The 22,977-nt window shown below is 40.4% G+C and overlaps 1 protein-coding gene across 1 annotated transcript in view; it reads left to right on the plus strand.

The window, feature by feature from the left end:
* Window positions 1-1,301: 1,301 nt before the first annotated feature.
* cpt1a2b (carnitine palmitoyltransferase 1A2b) overlaps window positions 1,302-22,977 on the plus strand; it is a 29,600-nt gene continuing 7,924 nt past the window's right edge. Inside the window, exons 1-12 of the mRNA XM_061845584.1 lie at window positions 1,302-1,497; window positions 7,865-8,007; window positions 9,306-9,445; window positions 11,289-11,466; window positions 11,966-12,067; window positions 12,165-12,302; window positions 12,779-12,856; window positions 13,314-13,421; window positions 14,736-14,823; window positions 15,002-15,197; window positions 17,151-17,339; window positions 22,691-22,796. Coding sequence (XP_061701568.1) covers window positions 7,867-8,007; window positions 9,306-9,445; window positions 11,289-11,466; window positions 11,966-12,067; window positions 12,165-12,302; window positions 12,779-12,856; window positions 13,314-13,421; window positions 14,736-14,823; window positions 15,002-15,197; window positions 17,151-17,339; window positions 22,691-22,796 — 1,464 coding nt within the window. The 5' untranslated portion in view covers window positions 1,302-1,497; window positions 7,865-7,866. The remainder of the gene's footprint in view (window positions 1,498-7,864; window positions 8,008-9,305; window positions 9,446-11,288; window positions 11,467-11,965; window positions 12,068-12,164; window positions 12,303-12,778; window positions 12,857-13,313; window positions 13,422-14,735; window positions 14,824-15,001; window positions 15,198-17,150; window positions 17,340-22,690; window positions 22,797-22,977) is intronic.

Genomic DNA, 22,977 nt, shown 5'->3' on the forward strand with positions numbered 1-22,977 from the left:
AGTTAAACCGCTTGTCAACAGGAACAAAAGTAGTTTTCTCTCTTTCCACATCAAAATGATGATGGTGGGAGCAAGTGTGTGTCTGTGCGCGCATGTGCATGCATGTGTTGTTGGGGGACAGAATCAGGAAAAAAATACCAACAACTCCAACGCAAACAAAATGAGTACTGTTGGCCACAATCACAGTTTTAAAAAAATATAAATCCAGTCCTGTCTGTGTCACCAGGCCTGACATCGAACCATCGCACTCACATTTTAAAAAAAGGTAATTAAAAAGTTACTAAAAGTTTGTGATGTAATCTATTTACTTTTGAAATCAAGTAGTTAGTAAAGTAATTAAGTCCCTTTTAATCTCTAGTCATCACTAAAGTAATTCACTTACTTTTTCAAGGTAACCGGGGAAACATTGGGTATGACTCAATGCTAGTATTGTGCAGTATGCTGAGGTTCAAACTATAGCTAAAAAAAATTGGGGGGTATAATTTTCAGATGTAGGACTCTTGGGGTTTCAATTTAGTGATTATTTTGCATATGTTTAAACAGAATAATTGTCTCTGTGCATGATCAAACTGTTCTTACTGTACATTTCCCATTCCTAATTACTTTTCCTTGAGGAAAACGTGAAATTCTCATTTCAAATACAGTAACTGTTAATTGTAGATTCATGCAATGTAATTTGTTGTGCCAAAAAATATAGTCCACAACATGTTTGCATGTGCCCTTTGGATGGTAAGCAGAGTGTACACCGCCTCTTGTTGAGTCAGTTCCTCCACAAAGTACAGTATAGTAAATGGATGGATGGATCGATGAAAGTTGGAACACACTTGAGTTATGCTTGAGCTACTTCACTTCGCCTCATGCAAGAAATGGCTGCTCTGACTTCTCGATGAGCATCTGGATCGTTTTGCAAAGAGCAGAAAATATGATTGTTTTTCTTTACTCGAAAATGATAAAACATTTTAAAGGTACAACTTTAAAGTGTCAATTTAATAGATTTATGATAATGTGAAATATATTTAATCTGCCTATTCCTTTTTCCTTATTTTAGTCATCTTGAAGTCATTCTTTTTCCATTTTTGGACGCTCAAATTATTGTCCATCCATCCATTTTCTTTGTCGCTTATCCTCACGAGGGTCGCGGGGAGTGTTGGGGCCTATCCCAGCTCTCAAATGGAATTCGTCCTAGCTATAGAATCATTTTCATCCGGATCAATAGAAAACGCTCCGTGTACTGCATGTAATATTCATGCAGTACTGGCCATCACCGCCAAATCTGGCGACAGAATCGAGCCAAGAGTAGTTCCTCTGCCTCTGCAGACGATCTTTGGCCGGTGGCGGTGAAAACCGAGTTGGTATCAAGCTAGCTAGCTGGGCTAGTTTTCGCTGAGAGCGGAGCGCTCACTCACTTGCTTCCATAATCGGCGTGGAGGGAGGGGCACACACAAGCTTCTCTGTCGAGTCACATTTGTAAAGCAAGCGGATTCCAACAATTTCCAGGTAAATTTCAACTCACACTAAATTTCATCGTGTTACTTTTGTAGCGAGGTTTTATATCAAGTATGTCTTTCCCCGTTACTCGTTGTGTTTAGCGCGGGTGGAGTTGGTGCGGAACTGAATGGAGCTCTTGTCTTCTGCTACATTACTGCTCTCCCCTCCCCAAAAAAAGAAGTGAAACGCCATGCATTGGTGTTATATGCTCTGGATTGAATTTTTTCTTCTTCTCCTATTCATTTATGTTGTGTAGTTGCCCGCTCGGTTTCTATTTCCCACCGCTGGACGCGGATGGTGTTGGGATGGAGAGGAGCAACATGGTGCATGTCATTAGTGCCACGGAACCGGTTAACGAGAGAAAAGCCACACGAAACAAGTTTCGCCGAGGGTTGGGATTGTTGCAACATTTAACGACGCACAGGGACGCCTTAAGCGTGAAATGGATTCGTTACCAAGCAACCTTCAATTAGTGGGACGCGGAAGAAGACAGCTCCCTGTTTGACTCACTGACGTCACTGTTAACTGCTCCGTTTATACATTTTAGGGCTGACTGTTAGATGCTTGAAATTCTTAAAAATATTTGAGTAACAATTGTTGATCGCTTGCATGCACACGTAAGATGCGCAGCATCAATTTGAATTCAATATCTTAATTGCCCTTACCAAGTCAAGTTAGGAATTACATAACTTTTCAAAATGTAGAGCAAGCCTTTTGTATAATAGCCTACAGTAGCCCGTCCGAATTTCATAAATGATTCATCCTTGGTCAATGTTTCAGTCAAAATGGGAAGTGTATTTTTGCAGGTTGTTATCGTTGACAATGCAGATCTTGCACCTGTGTCAAGGTGGTTTCTGACCTCATACATAAAAAGTTCTGGTCACACAGACTCCTTCACTCTTTTGAGATTCCTTTATGACCTTTCAAAGACCACCATTTGTGTGTTTCTGTGGGATCTGTTGAAATTATGGTTGAAAACAGTTTCCTAGACTACATCAAGTTCTCCCTTGAACACTGTTCGCATTAAGAAGTTCTGTATACTGTATGTATGTTTATGGCGTCCACGGTATCAAGGTTTTCTCTATTACCACCATTTTCCCTTGATTTAACAAATCATGGTAAATCAAAAATTCCAATCTAGCCGAGCCTTAGTGTACACACGTTTTGTAACATTTATACAAAAGAAACATCATGCCCTTGTTGTCATCCTTCTTTTTATGTTACTGGCCATTTGTCTTTGAATGTTCATTAATCGTTATTTAAAAGGTTTTTATATCGTGTGTTTTTTAAGGCATTTCAAACTATGTTAACACATATCCTACAGTAGTAGATTTTCAAGACAAATCAATGTTTGTTTAAGTCTAAAATGTATAATTCTGATCATATTTTAAAATTCAACAGGGAGTGTTAGTAAATAGCTAAAGGCAAACACGTTGGGCCTTTTCAGTTTCTAGTTTTGCTTAGTAACTTTCCAATTCAAGTGAGTGGACTCGGAATTACTCGCAAAGAATTATTGAATTTTAGAAATGTTTTGTAAAAGTGCCTGGATGCAACCTTTGACCCACCTTCAGCATACAATACTCTTGCCCAACCTTTACGATGGTACCCATAATCCTTTCCAATCACACACAAGCAACAGATCACAGATGAAGTTTTAAAGAGTTGAGAGTGCAGAAGTCTTTGTGCAGTGCAGAGTCTTTGAGAGGGAAAGTTGCTTGGGAGTGCAGAAGCAAAACGTAGAAGAGACGACTCAAGATGAGTAAAGGCTTTTTTATGCTCCCGATTGCGCTGACATAACGGCAGCTCTCCCACACGTAGTTTGGTTCTATACTCCAGTGCAACCCACTTGTGAAGTTTAGAAAATGTGCTGCAGTTCTTCTCCAAGTCAGAGGTGTCGCTACGCCTGGTATTAGCTCGGATGCGACTGAGTAGCGTTTACTCAACACATTTTGTTCATTTCCAGTTGCCGTTTTTTCTTTCCTCTCCGTAACAAAGAACCTGCAGCAACTTTTTTTTTTTTTTTGGACGTGTATGCGGCAAGCTATGCAGAGGTGCTGCATCAGGCAATATGAAAGTTACATCAGAATCTGCGTTATTGGCCAATAAAGCTGATTCTGAAAGTTATGTGATGCAATGCGGGCATTGTCAACCGCGAGAGTATAAAGTGGTCTTCCTTAATTTACTGATCTGCTACGAAACAATTACTTGTGTAGTTAATATTAGACCACGTTTTAATAAAGTACCAACTTCACATTTCAATAAGAACTACTTGGGGGAGTTAAGAGTTTTGGCTCAGTGTTGGCTACAACATTTGCAAAATAAAAACAAACATGCACGGGGTCAAAGGAGTGCATTTTGTAGTCCATCTGCGGAAATTAGTAGCTTCATGCTAGATACTTGGATCAGCAATACAAACATTATGAGATTCAACCTTTCGAAGAAACCAGTTAACCATTTTTGGAGAGCTGTTTGGTATCTGCCAAACTGCAGACTGAGGGAGGACAGAATAGTACTTTATATAGTTTATGACTGGCTGGTATCGGGTGGCATAATATCGGAGCGTTTTTACAAGTATAAGTACAGAGCCGCAGTATCGTGACGACTCTGTAGTATTGGATGTCAATTCCACTACATCCTCACAGCTTTGCTGCCTTTTCAACAGCCATTATATTTCCTTTTCTTTAAATAGATGGTGCTATTAACAGAATTCAGTCTAGCAATCGTAATTTTTGTTTAAAATGTGCACTTTCAGTATTTCATAACAGTGGAAATGGCAGCTGTCTGGCTCATTTGTCAGTAATATTTGTGTTGTTTGTGTGGATCCACCATATGGATTCAAGCCTCAAAGGAACTAAGGAAGAATTTACTGTACTATTTACTGTTAACCATCCAAGGTGCTTGTGTAAAGGTGCAGTCTCAACTAGTTGACTGTCTAAAAAAGAGGTTATTTGAAAACCCGCTTAGTGTATAGCTAATTAAATTCCTCTTGTTTGATTAAGAACACTGAATAGCATATCAGTTGTTGAGTCTCCCAAATGCCTATGGCTACTTCTGACCAAATCAATATTGAAAAAATTACTTATTTTTTTAAATTAAATGGTAGTTTCTGTTTAAAATTGCACCGTGTTCACCGTGCGGGTGTTGAACTATACGTTCTGGCCACCGGATCAAATCACGTCAAGGTCTGACCGTTTTACATCTGCTGACCTGATTAGCAGGTTTCCAAGATGGTCACACTTTCCCCCACAATACTAGTTTGGTAGCTTCTCGTGTCACAATAAACCAGTTTCACGGGGTGCTATTCATCTACTGTATTTTAGTTTTTTTTTTTTTTTTACTTTGGTTCAAGAAGTGTAATCTAATTAAGATGTGTGATATTGCTTAAGCTAATTCATGAAGATATAGGCATTCAAATTAGCTAAGGGGAAAAAAGGCAATCTTAAGCACTTTTTGCACATAAAAAGATTGTAAACAGCAGCAGCCAAAATTAATTTTCATGCCTGCAAAAACCTGCGAAATGAAAGTATCTTCAGACCTGGATACTTTTGTATATAGTCCTCTATATGCCCTGTGTTTGGTTTGTTTGGTGAGGTGAAACGATGCTAGCATACTAAACCGAAGACATGTCTGCTAAATTGAAGTCTAATCTTTACAGGTACATGCTACCCGACTGATATCAGCATAATAATTTTTAAGCACGTAGAGAGAATATAAATTTAAACACCTCCCTATAGCTATATATATTTTTTTAAATGTAACGATACAAATGTTTTTTTTAGCCCTTGTTTCAGATTGGTTGTGTTAGGCTCGTTTGTTATTATAAAATCTCTTCTGGTTCATTTAACAAAAGCCAAGAGGCTGTGCCTACAACATTCTTTTAAAAATATTTTTAAGTTGACCTGAAAACCAGTTCAAGCACTACGTTGTGTATTGCAAGATTATTGAGGAGCAAAAAACTCTCTTGAGATTGTTTTTAGTTCTAACACATTATTAACAAGCCCCAAATGGTCTTCATTCTCTTTTTCTTTCTTCTAGACATGCCAGCACACATTCGCCACATAGTTGTGTGTGAGCAAATGACACATAATATTACAAATATGCAGCAATAAATCTCTGGCTACAAACACATGAAAAGACCCGCGCGCAGACACACACACATTGTCACAGACTTAGGACTTGGTACACCCTGAACTGGTTGCCAGACAGTCAGAGGGCACATATAAATCACAATCACATTTAAAATGAATGATAACTGGGTTTTTAAAAAATCCAATAATTTTTAAATTAATATTAAGGGCTAACAGAATAAATGTGTTATTACCTCTGTTTAATGTCACTTGCCTTGAGTGCGAAACAACACCAGTCAACGACTGTTGATTTGTTTCAAGGCACTACTCACCATGATACACCCCCTCTACAACTTTTGGAGTACTTTCTTCCTTCGACATGACTCACGATCAGACTTCAGGTTCCTGCTACAGGATGTGGTCGCGTGTAATATAGGCATCTTGATAAAGTAGAATAATAGTTTTCATGTTTTTACCACTGCTAAAAATTACTAAAACTGCAGTAGATTAAGGCTGTGTATGAAATACCATCACTATCAAGAATATTTGTACCATCCCACATTGTTTCGCAAACCTTTTAGGTTATTGAAAGACTTATTTGATGTTTAGCCAACAGCAAGGTTCTCGAGCAGGGGTTTTTAGCGCGGGACGGGGTGCCCCCCCCCCAAAAAAAACGTCAGCCAATATTCCCTTGAAACTGTGCGCGTGCGCAATTCTGCACCGCTGATATTCCAGATATTCTGCGTTGCGTGCAAAAACACAAAATCCAATGCAAATTGAAAGTATAAAATACAGCTATTCAGTTTGTAGTATTTTGTAATGTGATTCAATGAGTGAGGGATGACTGGTTGTTACATCCAATGGCACAATTCACACACATGCTGTAAAAAATTAAAAGAAGAAGCCACTGGTTTCTTTTAGGCAGCACACGGAACTTTCTTTGACAATGACCGCTTCTTATGCAGCCTATCAATGTCTTTTTATAATGACAGCATCCACAGTCGGGACAACATAGAGCAAAGACGAGCTAGTCATGCTGCTTATGTTTACTTTCGATATTAATGAACAAAGTTAAAGATGAAATGCTGTTCTTTTAAGATGCAATGACTGTCGGAGTTTGTGAATAATCTAAGAAAAAGTGGTTAAATTGGATGAGATTTTCTTTTGTCCAATTGGGAAAGTTTTGGTCTGATGCCAAAGCAAAAAGTGTTGGATGAGATAGTGTGTAATTTTAAAATTCTACCATGGCATAGCCTGAGCCTGGATGAAAGCACAGACAATACAGTGCACAAAAAGCCAATTCTATATTTTAAATATATATATTTACATATAGTATAATATATCACATAACATTAATAACATAATATTGGGAGCATCATCATCACCCCCCCCCCCCCCCCCAATCGTTGGTAGCTCGCGAGAGGCTGGCTGCTTAAAAAAGTAGATCTCGGGGTAAAAAAAGTCTGGCCACCCCTGTTGTAGAGTTATTTGCACTAACGTACTAATGTCATCCATAATTCATGGTGACAGACACTAATAACTGCATCATAATAATTGGTGACCCAGACATTGTGCTCTGGTAAATGCTTCATATTAAAACACCAGCTGTATCCTGAGCTCTGCAGCAATTTTGTTCAGTTGCAACTGATATAACAGGTCAACCTTCTAGGAGTGAGGATTTATTATTTTACAGTAAGGATGGGATGATATTCATTTTTTTGATCATTAAAAATTTAGATGATTATTTGGTGTTTCGTAAATCTAACATTTTGCATGAAGGGGCAGGAGATTTCATCCATCCATCCATTTTCTTTGCCGCTTATCCTCACAGGGGTCGCGGGGAGTGCTGGAGCCTATCCCAGCTATCGACGGGCAGGGGGCGGAGCACACCCTGAACTGGTTGTCAGCCAATCGCAGGGCACATCGAGAAAAACAGCCACACTCACAATCACGCCTAGTTGCAATTTAGGGTGTCCAATTAAAGTTGCATGTTTTTGGGATGTGGGAGGAAATGGGAGAAAACCCACACAAGCAGGGGTAGAACATGCAAACTCCACACAGGCGTGGCCAGGATCGAACCCGGGTCCTCAGAACTGTGAGGCCAACCCGTTACCAGCTGCTCCACCATGCCGCCAGAAGATTTCATTATAATATTTACGGCTTGGTGCTTAAAAAGGCTGTGCAAAAAAATATAATAGAAAGTAAGCACGCAGTGAGCAAAGGTGTATTTGAACCCAAAAATGTAGGTCACAAATACAAAATTGTGTATTCGTGTCAAATTAATTCCATTTTGTTCTGTTTGTCCACAGCCATGGCAGAGGCTCACCAGGCTGTAGCATTCCAGTTCACCATAACACCAGAGGGCATTGATTTGCAACTCTCTTATCAGGCCCTGAACCAGATCTACCTGTCGGGTGTACGATCGTGGAAAAAGCGTGTCAGCCGCATAAGGGTAGGTAACTGAAGGCTTGTGATTTGTCTGCCTGATTCATGTTTATCTCACAAACATTCACTGTAGTTAGCCATCTTTTGACCAAGCAGCTTCTAAGTTATACTCATTTAGTCTACAACTTTCACCAACTTCATGTGTACCTGAACCCACGGGGCCTAGCTGGGCACAACCCCAAGAGGTAATGTTGAGTGGGGGGTTTCATACAAAATTTAAGCATGGTTGTGCATGTAGCACCTCTTTGTTCAAATATGATTAAAAAAAAAGGAGACCTACCGGTAAACCTTGTGTTACAGGGTTAATTAGTTGACAAAAGAGGAACTATGTTGGCAAGTCTGCTACCAAAACAAAGAAGTTCCTCAACATGGCTTTTTTTTTAAAAATTTGGGATTTGCTCATTTCCCCATTTGCGGAACGGATAAAGGATATCTTATTCTATCTTCTCTTGTCTTCGCTTGATTTGACCCACCGCTGCCTTAAACTTATGGCCATATAAAAAGGAATCATGTTCGGTTATATTTATTCAAATGAAAATCTTTTAAGAAAATTCAGATCTTTTGAATGCACTTTTTTTACTTACTACATTGCCAAAGTCTTGGTACTCTGAATCAGCTGACACCCAAAATCAGGTGTCTCAAACTCGGGTGCAAAAAAATTTGATCAGGACATGACTAATACTGTATATTAATCATTTCCCTTCACACTTTTATAGAAATGTCATCTGAATGTAAGCACAAGTATGTTTAATGAAGTGATGTTTTTGTATGTTAATTTTGAAAAAAATTAATTTTCTTTAAAATTTTACATTGTACGCAATATCATGTGGCTCCTCCCTCTGTGAGGTTATTTGATAGATATTACGAGCATAGTTTAATTTTATTATTATTTTTTTATACATAAGTGGATATATGGGACAGTCATTTGTGTGCAAAGAAGTAAAATGGAGGCGAGCCTTTCAGGCCACGATAAATTTAGCTGGCTTAATGTTATAATAACCCAATGCGTGCTCTCCACCATGCATGTAAAGACAGGTGGCAAATGTTTACATTTGCTTGTGCAGGTGTGTGATGGAAGATGCATCCTTGCTGATACATTTGCTGTTTTTAATTTAGTAAAGTCTTCCCAATATTTGAAAAATTCAAAATGAAATGAAAATAAAATGAAACATTCCTTTGTAAAGGGCGCACTTGATTGGTCATGTTTTCCTCATGTTTCGAGTATTTTTTATCTATTCAGGAATTTGCTTTTACAGATGCATTTCCCAAAGGAATAATTTTATCCATTTTTATTTTTTGCTGTAGAATCGGGTGATCAAGGGAATGTACCCTGCCAGCCCTTCATCCTGGTTGTTTGTCGTCATTGCTATCCTGGCCACCATGTACATGCGCTCTGATCCTAGCATGGGGCTCATTGCCAAGATACAGCAACGCCTCCCCCTCAGGTAGAACCACACAGATGAAGACGGTATGAGAATGTTTGTTTTGACTTTTTGACTATTTCATTCTCAGATCTGTTTTTACACCAGGCAACTTGTTTTTCCAAATACTCTGATAGTGGCCTTATAAATATGAAAAGAAAAAGTAATAATTAAATCAAGTCACATTGCCAATGTATAACTTTGTGATCATCTTCCGGTCAATCGTGTTAGCATAACACATTACATATGACACACCATGTTATTATTTCTTGAATCCAGGAATAAAAAAATGTAAGTCGCTAATCCACAAGCACTGAAGCGCATCTGACTGATGAGTCAGAAGTGAGCTATGTGGGTGTGTTGCCAACACATGAACTCTGACCTACATCACAAATTGCCTCTTGACTGACTGTCACTCAGTGTTACTGACTCACTGTTTGCATTATGGTCAGTCACATTCACGGAGACAGACACACACACAGACATACACACACCAGCTCTAAACATGCACACAAAAAATATACACGCACGTCCTTTTCAATTTGTGCTTTTGTACTTCAGCATCGTAATATCACTATCGTCACCATCACAAGCAGAGAGAGAATATATTGGCTTTGTTTAAATCTACAACCTTGTTTCTTATAATCCCTACATAGTTGTTTGAATTGTCACATCTGGTCCAAGTAGTACACTTTATTTCACTATATACCGTGCATTCTGAACCCGTCTGGTTCTAAAAAAAAAATGTCATAAATTCTGCTGTGGTCATACAATACGTGATATGAAGATACTTAAAAAGATGATGATATACAGGACATAAATACAGGATAATGGTGCATTTGGAAGCAACAGTACACATTAACCCACTGTTTTACCAACAGTTACATGTTATAATTGATATTTTTTTATAAGCAAATTATTTTAATAAATTACATTTACATAAAACAGTATTTGTAGCATTTACTGGACACTCCTCAGCCACTTTATGTAGACCTTAACTATACAATCTAAGGCCTGCCGCACACCGCCCAACCCGGGCAAACCCGGCTTGGATTGATTAACCCCGAAAAAATGACAGTTGGCGATTCAACACCACACACTCAGCAGATGTCCTGAATGGCGAGTGTATGTCTGCTTTTGAAGCTGCACATTTAGCACATTGTAATCCCAACCCCCCAAAAAAAGTATAAAAAGACCATTTAAGAAAGAAGGATGTTGCAAGAGGGAGAATGTGACCAAAAATTAAGAGAAAAGTGGGCATCAAATGAAAAGCTTACCTAACTCTCTTTTAACTTGACTATTTGGTGCGAATTATAAATATGGTAAAAAGCAGTATATTTATTCTTTATATACTGCATTTGTATGGCTTGTCAGTGATGCAGTGGCCAGCTAGTTCTGGTTTGCTTACTATGCAGAGATCTGTTTTTAGCGTGTGTGAAAACGTATGTGCATTTTGATTTTCTGTAATCTGCAACATTGTCACATCGCACAACTGCAATTCAAATTTCGAATTATCACTAAATTGCCAATTACTCAGCGACTCATGAAAATATTTGCAGAACCCTGCATACAGGGCTCACGATTTTGACAGAAATGATTGGTTTGATCAATATTGGAATCACGATTGTTAATAATGATTATACACACTGGGGAAAATGTCTGTATTCACCTTTTCTACCTACACATTGAAGGGGAGATAAATCAGGTATGGGGACATCACTCGGTGTGCGACGGGCTAAAAGAGATCCAATGTAAAAGCTGTGAATGTCCTAATTTAAAAGCTTCCGGTCTGATTAATGACTCAAGATTATAAAATAAATATGACATGCCTTCTGTTTTAAATGTTCTCTCATGCTTTTCTATCCAGCCTCCATGTTTCTCTCAGCGCTCAGGGCCAGACAATGCTTTCCGCGCTGGTCTTCAGCACCCTGCTCTGGTTGTCCCTCATCCTCGCTCTCAGGTTCTGCCTCAAGCTGCTTCTCTCCTACCACCAGTGGATGTTTGAGCAGCATGGTCGAGTTTCCAACACCACTAAAATCTGGGTGGTAAGCAATACTTCTACTTCTACTATTATGGCAACTGTGCAGGACTTGGATGTTCATGCAGTTTTTCCCCAATGTTAGGGATAATTCCTGAGTCATTCATGCCCCCGGAAAAGGTTCATAAACACCTACACTTTTGTCAAAATGAACCTTACGAGTTCAGTAACTGACTGAGAACTCAATTTATGATATCTCAAAGTTTTCACTGAGACTGGGATGCAGGGTGGATTTTTGTGGTGTTCTCTGGCACCATCTATTGGCAGCACACCTGTTAGTCACCTCAATCTGGTTCACGACACAAAGCAAAATTGACTCTCGTAACTCATGAATTGGTGTACTAGTCAAGTTTTTAGTTTGAATGTCACTGCTTGCATATGTTTTGATCCATGTTAAAAATGTAGCATCATATATGCTAAAAAATGTGATCCTAATTAAATGTGGTAATGTTTTATCCCAGATATTTCAAATTATTTCTGAAATTGTGACCATCTTTTTTTTATAGACTCTTTTGAGGCTCTTATCTAGCAGGAAGCCTCTACTGTACAGCTATCAAACATCGCTACCTCATCTGCCTGTTCCTGCCATAAAGGACACCCTGAGCAGGGTGCGTAACACATCTTCATTTATAGTTCCATGATTGATTTGTATAATAAAACGGCATAAGCAGTTAACATGCAGTTAATTCTGTTTCTCTGTCTTAGTACTTGGAGTCAGCGCGCCCTCTGTTGTCGGATTGTGAGTACAAACGGATGACCAAATTGGCTTCTGACTTTGAATCCAACCTCGGAAATCGACTCCAACGCTACTTAAAACTTAAGGCTCTCTGGGCGACTAACTATGTAAGTAAATAGCCAAACTATCACACTTGCTGCTGTGGATTTGTATGTGATATTAACTTGCAACTTCTTTATCAAGTGAATACAATGCTTCAAATGCATTTGAAAATTAGCCCTTTTTTTACTGTATTACTCATCATTCAAATAAAAAAAAGTACCATAATTTGATTTGATATACTTAAATTTTTCATCCATCAGTACTGTACAGTTCTGTGGTCACTCAAAAATAGTGAAGCCATTTTTTATTGCATGTAAAATGTAATATTTCATATTACTGTGGGAGGAGGGGTTACAGAATGTGTGCTAATGTATGGATGACAGTCTCTCGACTGTATTTTATTGACCAAGTTTAATATAATAATCAAGCTATGCCATCCATTCAAGTGAATGAAGAAATACATTTGTTTTTACAGTAGAATTATGTTTTAGTTTATCTGGAGTTCAAATATAAGATCAAACTTTGACTGTGTTCCTTTCAGGTGAGTGACTGGTGGGAGGAATACATTTACCTCCGGAGCAGAGGCCCCATAATGGTCAATAGCAACTACTATGGCATGGTAAGCTGCTTCATTTTTTGTTCACAGGGAGTGGCAATTCTTTCTAAAGGTACAATATTTGTGATAGCATCTTTTCTTCATGTCAGTTGATTGATTTTAAATTTATTTTGCACTAGCATGTCTTTATCCAGTCAATTCCATCTTAACTCTCAGCATTTGTTAATTTTTCTTACACTTTCTGAAAGAACGGATAACATACAGCAAACCTGTCATAAAATCTCTATAACAAAAAGCAAATATTGTAATCGCATTTGTATTTTTCCCCCTCCTACACTGTACACCTACATCTTTTCCATGCAAATGTTCCATGTCAAAATGGATACCCAAATGGGCTTTTTTCATTTCTTCACAGGGTATGATAAAACATTTTATCTTGTTGTCTTCGTTTCCCAACTGTGTGTGTGTGTGTGTGTGTGGTGTGTGTGTGTGTGTGTGTGTGTGTGTGTTTTTTTTACAGGACTTCCTGTATGTGACTCCGACTTGTGTCCAAGCTGCGAGGGCAGGCAACACAATTACTGCCATGCTCCTCTACCGCCGCAAGGTCAACCGGGAGGAACTCAAACCGGTATGTAGAAGTTCTGTTTCTGGAAATTATGTCATTTTTATGTGTGCTTCAATGTAAGGGAAGGGTCACAGATTTGCTTTTGATGTCATGATGTTTTTTTAGGTCAAGAATTTTTCATTTCTTTTGTGGTCTTTAAAACAATTGAGGCAGCATGGTTAACGCAGGGATGAGAATTTTCCGCCGATTTTCAGACCAAAATGACTCGACTTCTCGAGATAAGCGCAAATCCGTTGAGAAAATTTCAGGGGGGGTATCGTGCGCCTGCCTCTCGGTGGTGGGCTCCAACCTGCAAGTTCAGCTTAGTGCTAGCACAAGCACGACTATCATATGCCGTTCTAACTTGCTCGGTAGTGTAAATATTTCCATTTTGCGACATAAACATTAAAACATGATTGCGGCAGATCACTCGATTGGACAACAGAGTTATACAGTATAACGATCCAATCGTGTTAGTGGTTAATCGAGTTTCACCATTGCCATGTACATCTGTTCTCGGTTGTCAGAAATCGCAGTGTAACTTGTTAGTGAGCCAAGTAATGGCGCATGGGACTTAGATAGCGTGAACTGAACAGCGGTGTGTTCAAAGTTTTACGATGGCGAAAGTGTTGGGGAAAAAAAGGATGAAGATCGAGCGAGGGCTATTGACAAGGATGCTGGAATAAAAAACTGTTTCAGGCGGGCATGGCTTGGAAAAAGTGTAACCATGAAGATAGGACCGAAAACGGTATCAACATGTCTAACCGAACACATACAAAAAGTGGACATTCCCGGCAAAGTGCTGTGCACTCTGTGTTCCGATAGGAGCAAAAATATCCAGGAGGAAACTCAAACCCACCCCCATCAACAGACATTTTCAGTGTTTTTCCAAATTGGTCATTCTCATCCCTGTTTACGACCGGTTCATCCATATGCCTCACTGTTTAGAGGTCATGGGTTGAAATCCAGGCCCTTGCTTTGTTTTGCAGAGTTTGCATATGGGTTTCCTCTGGGTACACCAGTTTCCAAAAATTATGCACGGCAGATTATATGAAGACTCTGAATTGTCCTGAGGTGTGAGTGTAAATGGTTGTTTGTTTAGATGTGCCTTGCATTGGGCTAACGATTAGTTCCGGGTGTAATCTGCCTCTCGCCCAAAGTTAGCTGAGATAGACTCTAGCTCACCCATGACCCGGCAGGTTGCTAAGCAATAGAGAGAATTGATAAAGGAAACGATTAATGTTGAGGAACATTATAATGTAAAATGTTTGTTAGAAAACATAAAGTTAATTAATTCGATAATAAACATTCTTATCTTCTTATGTCTCTCTGAATAAGAGTCGTGTTCCAGGTACTGTCATCCCTCTTTGTGCTGCCCAGACTGAGAGGATGTTCAACACAACACGCACTCCAGGACTTGAGACTGGTAACACACATGCACAGACAGAATTTCTGCAAGTGTGTTCGCCATGTTGGACAGATGTATATTAGCAAGTCCGCTTTCCCCCTGAGCAAGCATTTTTTTAAGCAGACAGAATAAGAAGTAAAGTGGTTTATATACACAAATCCTGATATAACTAGACTAATCCCCTTCCCCTCCACAGATGTTCTCCAGCACTGGCTGGACAGTGAGTTTATTGCTGTGTATCACAAGGGACGTTATTTCCGCTTGTGGGTGTACCAGGCCGGCCGCCTGCTCTCTCCCAGAGAGATTGAGTACCAGATTCAGAAGATCCTAGATGACCAGTCACCCCCACAGCCTGGAGAAGACAAACTAGCAGCACTTACTGCTGGAGACAGGTAGAAACCCTTTACCACATTGGCATAGTATTTAAAAGGGCCACTGACAGCCCATTAAACAACTTAAAATAGATATTATTCACTTCAATGTCTACACAAAAAAAAAAGCAGAGATCGTGTCATTTATGCACAAAGTTGCGGATGTCTCGCTTGACATCCCAATGGCAGCCAATGTGCAAGCAATGTCATTTCTAGATGTCACACTGGGACAGTTGCCATAGAAAACATGTAGTGACACATGCTATGGGAGAGGAACAAGAGAGATTTTTCTCGCGCCCCTTCGGACACAGAAGCTCTTTTCGAAGAAGAGAACATCTCACAATCGAGTGAAGCGACCATATTACCCGATTTGTTTCAAGCCATATTTGGATGATATATGGATCACTTCTAACTAACAACAGACTCCCTGACAGTATATAGTGTACTCAGGAGGACCCATACTGGGCGAAGTAATTACTTCAGGGGCACCCAGACACCGGTGGCCGGTGGAGGGGAGAGCTCCTTTCTCCCGCACGCGGCCAAACCACCTCCCCGCCCAATTCACCTCCACGTCAGGGCCAACCGATACTGGCCTCGGTGGTGGCAACTGACGCCGTGCCCGCTGGTGATAAAAATGCTGACCCATGCACATCGACACATTTACCACCCCTGACTTACGTACGCTTATCTTTTGTTACATTCTGAAAGATGGATTACATCGTCTCCCCCAACTATTATTTTTTTTAATAGCTCTATACATATCTACCCGTCATTTAGAACCCACAAAGCTCTCGTCCTTTGCACCTGTGCAATCCATTTTTCACAACGAACCGCATCTTTTGGAAACGTATGAAGAGTGAACCCATCCTCCTGAGTGTTCGAGCAAAATCCAGCAATACAACGAGCTGGCAAGGGCGAGCCGCCCGCTGGCCTTGTCGACACGGCTTAGGCCGGGGTGGCTCGTTGCGGTGGCGCATCTCTGCCCGGGAAGTGGATTGGACGGGGAGGCGGTTTGGCCGGGGCGTCGTCGTCGCTTGCGGGCAGGCGGCGTTGTTTTTATCACCGCTGTGCGGAGGTAGATCGGGCGGGGAGCTGGTTTGGCTGTGATGTGTATATAATCTAAATATGGCTCGAAACGATAGTTGTGAGATGTTCTTTTCTTCGAAAGAGCTTCCGTGGCTGACGGGGCGTGTAGTATAGTAGGGGCCACAGTGTGTTTTCAATGGTCGAATGTCCAGTGTGACATCACGGGCAGTAGATGCAGCCAATATGGCGACCACTTGGATGTCGAATGACACTTCCGCAATTTTGCGCATGGATGACGCGCTCACCGCTAATATTTATTTTTTCGTAGAAACATTGAAGTGAATAAGGTTACATGTATTTTTCATTGCAATATCTATTTTAGAATGTTTATAGGGATGACACTTGGGCTTTAAGGCAACGTCTCAAGAGATCACCCAGGAAGCTAAAACTTGGGTCCAAATGGGTCTTCCAAATGGACAATGATCATAAGCATGCTGCCAAAATGGTTTAAAAAGTGGATTGACAATAACGGTCACTGTCTTTGAGTGGTCATCAAAAAGCCCTGATTTGAATTCCATTGAAAATTTGTTGCCAGATCTGAAAATCTGACAAACCAGACTCACTTACACCAGTTCTGTCAGGATTCTAGCAGACAACTGTCAGAAGCTTGTGGAAAATGACCTAAAACGTTTTACCAAAGTCATGCAGTTCAAAGGAAATGTATGGAAATTATTGACCTCAAAGAAAACATTAAATTCTCTCTGTGGGATTTAACAAAATTAAGTAATTTTGGTGATGGTGACTGACCTGAAACAGGAGAGATTTGACAAAAAAAAAAAGAAATGTTTTTGCACAGTGCATGTAAACGTCTGGCTTCAACTGTATATTCCACATTGTTTTAAAAGTCACCAGCATTTCTTTATTTCATGTGCTCCAATCTTTTCTCAGGATACCTTGGTCTCAGACGAGAAAGCAGTACTTCAGTACCGGCATCAACAAGCGATCGCTAGATGCCATCGAAAAGGCAGCCTTCTTTGTGACGTTGGCTGATGAGGAGCAAGGCATGAGGGGAAATGACCCAGTAGGAAACTTGGACCGCTATGCCAAGTCGCTGCTTCATGGCAAATGTTACGACAGGTGAGTACAAAACTGAAGAAGTTGATTCCAATAAGTAATAATCATCAACACTTCTTGTGACATCTTGTCCCAGGTGAGTTAATTTTTTTCTACTTGGGAAAACTGAGAAATGTACATGTGCCTCTCTCTTTGGAAGAACTGTACAAAAGATTTTTCAAGTTCCAAAGTATCACTTGGAGATAGTTTTCTGTACTTTATGTACGAGGAGTCTTCAGATATGCTGCTGCTCAAGTGAAGTTGAAAAAAGGAGCAGGCGAGGTACTTTAATGCCCTCACATGTGGGCAAGGACAGTGATGAAAGTCCTCCGGATTTTCCCGGAATTCCGGATTTTTAAATTTTCGTGAAAATTGCTCTGGAAAATTTAGGAAAAATTGCTTAAAAATAATCCGTATATTAGTTGACAACATTGGAGGAACATGCGCTTCAGTTCGTTGTTTTGCTTTCATACTTCACGTAAAGCGAGCGCATTTACATCGACAGTCATCAACATCATGAGGCGTGTCAAAGGAAATTCAGTTACACCAGGGGTGCTCGTTGCGTCCATCGTGAGGCAATGTGACGGCGTAAAAAAAAAAAAACAAAGAAAAAAAACCATTAGACTATCATCCACGTTGTCGCTTGATTCAGGTGTGGCCAATACGTCGAGCGCATGCACATAAAGGGGCGTTCTAGCAAGCCGGCCTCCTATTTAGGGCAGTCCCGTGGTGCGTGACTGACCACACCCGTACATGTTTCAAATGTGAGTGACTGTGTGTATCAAAACTGATTACACTACTAGTATTACTAGATCTTTATCTAAGATAGTGAGCAATGTGGTCGAGTGTATCAGTACAACGCGACGTAACAAGTTCGAGACTTAAACGTTATTAGTAATTACTACAGATCAACTTAACATCTTTTGCTGTAGGGTGTAGAAATTCTAGAATATATTTTCGTGTATATTCTATAGCTATAATATGTATAATGTGGGGAAAACGACAATTTTAGATGTATTTTTACTGAATAGTTCACTTAATTCATTTGTCTTGAGATAAGATGGCATAGTTTAAGCATATTTTCATGACAAATGTGATTTTTTACTATCAGTGATAGGAGGATGGGGGGGCAAAAAAATCTGGGCTTGGCCCTTGAGGAACTTCTGCCCAATTTTTTTTTGGGTCAGGACTTGGAAATTTTACTTTCAATTTTTATCTGAATTTTGTTCACAGATATCGCCAGAATGCATCACAGCCATCCATTTTTTTCAAAAATTTCCCAGGGTGGGGTGAGGGGGTGAGAGAATGCCCCCGGACCCCCTAGTGCTCGCATTTGTATTTTCAGAAATTTTCATAAAAGTCCACTTTCATCTCTACAAGGAGAGCCACAGTTCTAAGATGCATTATCAGCTGTTTATTGAATGGGACATTCAAAGATAATGACAAAATGAGCACATGCACAGGGAGCAGGTGTAGGCCCCAACTGGTGCCCGGACACTCACTCACAGGACAATTTGACTCCGGCTCTTGACATGACTTACAAGGCCACGCCCATAAAAGGCACACATCCAACACGATGCATCTGTAGGTATAGTAAATACACTTTATAAAGAAAACTTACTTTCCTTTTTATTTTATAAATATTTAGACACTGCAGTGGTATTTATACAATACTTTGGTATTTTTCTTGATTAAAAACATGGAACAAAATACTCCTTCAATTAATATTGCAGCTGAAAGTTTATGCATTAGGAAATGGAGTTATGAGAACGGATCAGGAATGAATTGAACTAAAATTAAATGAATTTACAGCTGCATATCAATATTTAGGAAAAGCGAGTCAAATCACCAGATTACTAAAAGAATATTGACTTTATTTAATGAGACAACAACAGATTTTATACTGCAGATTTTTTTTCCCCACAGTATTTAACGAAGCTGTTTCTCGCGTTGTGGATTAGAATTCTTGTTTTCCCCGGTGAGAATTAACAGATGTTGAGGCAGATTTTAGGAAAATAGCCTCCAGATTGTAGTTGCGAGACCCAATAACTGTGCTTATCAGCAACTTGCTTACTTAGTTTTTCCATTCCCAAAACAGTAATACATAATTACATGCTTAACAAATCTAATAATGATGATGATGATGATGATGATATAGTGTTTTGGGAGTTTTTCTGGCTCTGCTCTGACGGTTTAATTTTATTTTTTTCCCATTTGGCTGTTAGTTCAAGCAGGATAGAAGATATGTATCCCTTTTATGCCAGAACAGTTTTACCATGTCACAGTGGTGTTTTTAAGATTCTACTGTGGTTTCTTAGTGCTACAATTGACACAGAGAAGGACAGAAGTGTCCTGTAATTTCTCTTGCTGCGCCACGGATGTTGAGGACACCACCCAATAAATCGTGAGGTGAGATCGGGCCCAGGGGTCCACCCACGAGCAGCTTGGTAGACGGGACACGTCTCACACCAATGGACCGAGGGCGTTCTGTCAGCCCCACCGAGGCACCCCAATAGCGTTAATTCCAGTCACAGTTAACATAATTTAAGATGGTGCCTGTGTTTGACTTGATGTGCTCTCGACTGTAGTACTTTCACCTAGTCTGTGTCTTTGGTTTAGATGTTATGTTGCTTATTTCAAGAAAGACTTGCTCAACATTAGGGCGTCTACCCCAGACTTTCTCTCAAGCAACCTTCAAAAATCTGCTCAGTTTTGTCTCTGAGTCAGTTGAAAACAGCGGCCAAGGTCCACGCCGCATGAAAGCGAAGATGACTCCACAGAGGGAAGTGAGCTGGAGTGCAGGTCAACAACCGTAAGAGACTAATCCGAATGCCTCTCACATCGATTCATCTCGGAATTTTACACTGCCTACCCAAAAAAATGGACAAGCTTCGTCCTCTTACAAAGACTAGGAAAAACGTATGATCTTCTGCTGCCCTGTGCTTCATGGAGATATGGCTTTGTGACCTTAATGGCGTAACTCTTCCAGGCTTCCAACTACACCGGACAGACCGCATCACGGCCCTATCGGGGAAAACAATAGGCGGCGAGGTATGCCTCTATATAATTGAAAAAATTATTTTCCCCACGTCAATTAGCTCAGGGTAGTGCAGCCCGGACTTGGAGTCACCATTTTAGAATTGTTAGTCACTCTACTCGATGCGTTCACTGCTTCATTCATACTAGTGGGTGTCTACATCCCTCCTCAAGGTAACATGAATACCTCATTGCTTATGCTAACTGACCAAATAAATGAACTTGGGGGAGTGGGTAAGCACCCACATTCACCAGCCATTAATTTTATGCACTTTAACAGCTAAACTTAACCATGAACTTCCTAAATACAAGCAGCACATTGACTATCCTGCTAGGGGAAAAATTCTAGATCACAACTATACCATGCTAAATGACGCATACCATCGTATCCCCTGCACAACTCTGGACTCATCTGATCACTGCTTAATTCACGATACATGCAAAAACTTAAATGTGCAAAGACTGCGGTGAAGACTGAAGAAGCAAAGTTAGAATTTCAAGACTTTACCGATTGTATCTTTGAAACTTCAACTGGCAGCCTGTATTTATATATGGACACAGTTATATCCTATATCAGTTTCTGTAAAGATATGTGCACCAAAAAAGATAGTTTGCATGTTAAACAACAACCTGTGGTTCTCTGCCAAACTTAAGCAACTTTCCCAGGCTAAAGAGGACGCCCACAATAAAGCGCTAGCTGATGACTTGAATACCTTCTGCGTATTTGAAAAGGACCCTTTCACACACCCATCCAGACACACCAGCGACCACCATCAAACCCCTCACTCCCCCTCCTGCGTTGACCATCCATGAATATGTTGTACGAACCATCTCAAAACAGCAAAAGGTCAGGATCTAGACCATGCATCCCCAGCCTACCTCAAAGTCTGGGTGGATCAGCTCGCTTCAGTCTTTACCCATATCTTCAACAGATCTCTGGAACTGTGGAAGGGTTCCATCCTGTTTCAAACACTCCCTCATCTCAGTCCCCAAGAAAAATGGAAACTTGGTTCTAAATGACTCCACGTCTTTCACCCGATATCTGTAATCATGAAGTCCTTTGAACGCCTTGTGCTGCACCACCTGAATAGTATCACACGTCCCCTGTTCCACCCCCTGTTACTGAGAAAACAGGTCTGTGGATGATGTAATCAATGTAGGACTGCCCTTCATCCGAGAGCACCTCAGTGGCACGGGAACCTAAATAAAGATCCTGTTCGTGGACTTCAGATGTGTGTTCAACACCATCACCACACATCGGGCTGCTCTCGTCAAAGCTTTTCCAGCTCAGCGTCTTGCCTGCCATCTGCCAGTGGATTTATAGCTTCATTATGGAAAGGAAGTGAGGCTGGGGGACACCAGCTCACCTACATGCATCTTCAAGACTGGGGCGGCCCAAGGATGTGTCCTCGCTCTGCCACTCTTCTCTCTCTACAAGAACAACTGAACTTCAACGCAACCGGCTGTCCAATTCCTGAAGTTTCCGAATCACACCACAGTCATCAGCCTCATCAAAGACTGTGACAAGTGTATCAACAAGAAGTGGAGTAGCTGGAGCTCTGGTGTGTGGCAAACCAGAACATGGTACTGAACATGCTCATGACTAGAGAAGACTTCATAGGCCTCCTTCACCACAGCTAACTGACATGCTGTCCAACCACCCTGTGTCAACTGTCAATACTTACAAGTTTCTGGGAATTACAGTTTCTCAGGATCTGAAGTGGAAAATCAGTATCAACTGCACCCTCAAAAACTACTTCCTGGGAATTCAGCACTGCCGCTGGAGTTGTTGAGAAGTTGGTCTACACCGTGGTCATCGAATCTCAGTGTGGTTTGGTGCTGCCACAAAAAAGGCCAAACTCCAACTGCAACGGAAAATCAAAACTTTACGTTACACCCCCTACCTACCTTTGAGGATTTTCATGGTCCTGGAACTAAGATAAGAGCATGCAAAATTTTCTTCGCCGCTCCGCATATGGGTCACCACCTCTTCCAGCCTCTTTCTTCAGGTCGGTGCTGTCGATCAATGCAATATAAAACCAGCAGACATTCCAACAGCTTCTTCCCTCTTGCCATTAACGTCTTAAACCATTTACTTAAAACAGAATTGTAACATTGTGTTTTGTGTCTATTTTCTGTGGCTGTCTGTTGTTGTATTAGAGTGGCTCAACCTAATGGAGACAATGTCCTTTTTTGTTTTTGACTGACTTGGCGGATAAAGATGATTCTGCCTTTTACCTGTCTCACATACCAGCACCTTCACTGACACCATTCACAAACTTAATCATGTAAAGATTGTGTGTGTGACTCTCTCCTGCTCTCTTTCTTTCAATTCTTAGGTGGTACGATAAATCATTTTCAGTTGTGATCTACAAGAATGGAAAGAACGGACTGAATGCCGAACACTCTTGGGCTGATGCACCAACTGTGGCTCACCTTTGGGAGGTGTGTGTAATCAATACAGTATGTCAAATAAATGGCTGAAGACTTGTTTGTTGTGAAAGAAACAAATACATTGAAATACAAGTTTGTCACTAAAACATTGCCGTGGTTTCATCTGCTGCTGCAGTTCTAGTTACTGAAAGCTGACTAATACAAAAGTGTCACCAGAATCAATATATATACA

The sequence above is a fragment of the Syngnathoides biaculeatus genome, chromosome 16 (genome assembly GCF_019802595.1).
Source record: "Syngnathoides biaculeatus isolate LvHL_M chromosome 16, ASM1980259v1, whole genome shotgun sequence".
Taxonomy (NCBI): Eukaryota; Metazoa; Chordata; class Actinopteri; order Syngnathiformes; family Syngnathidae; genus Syngnathoides; species Syngnathoides biaculeatus.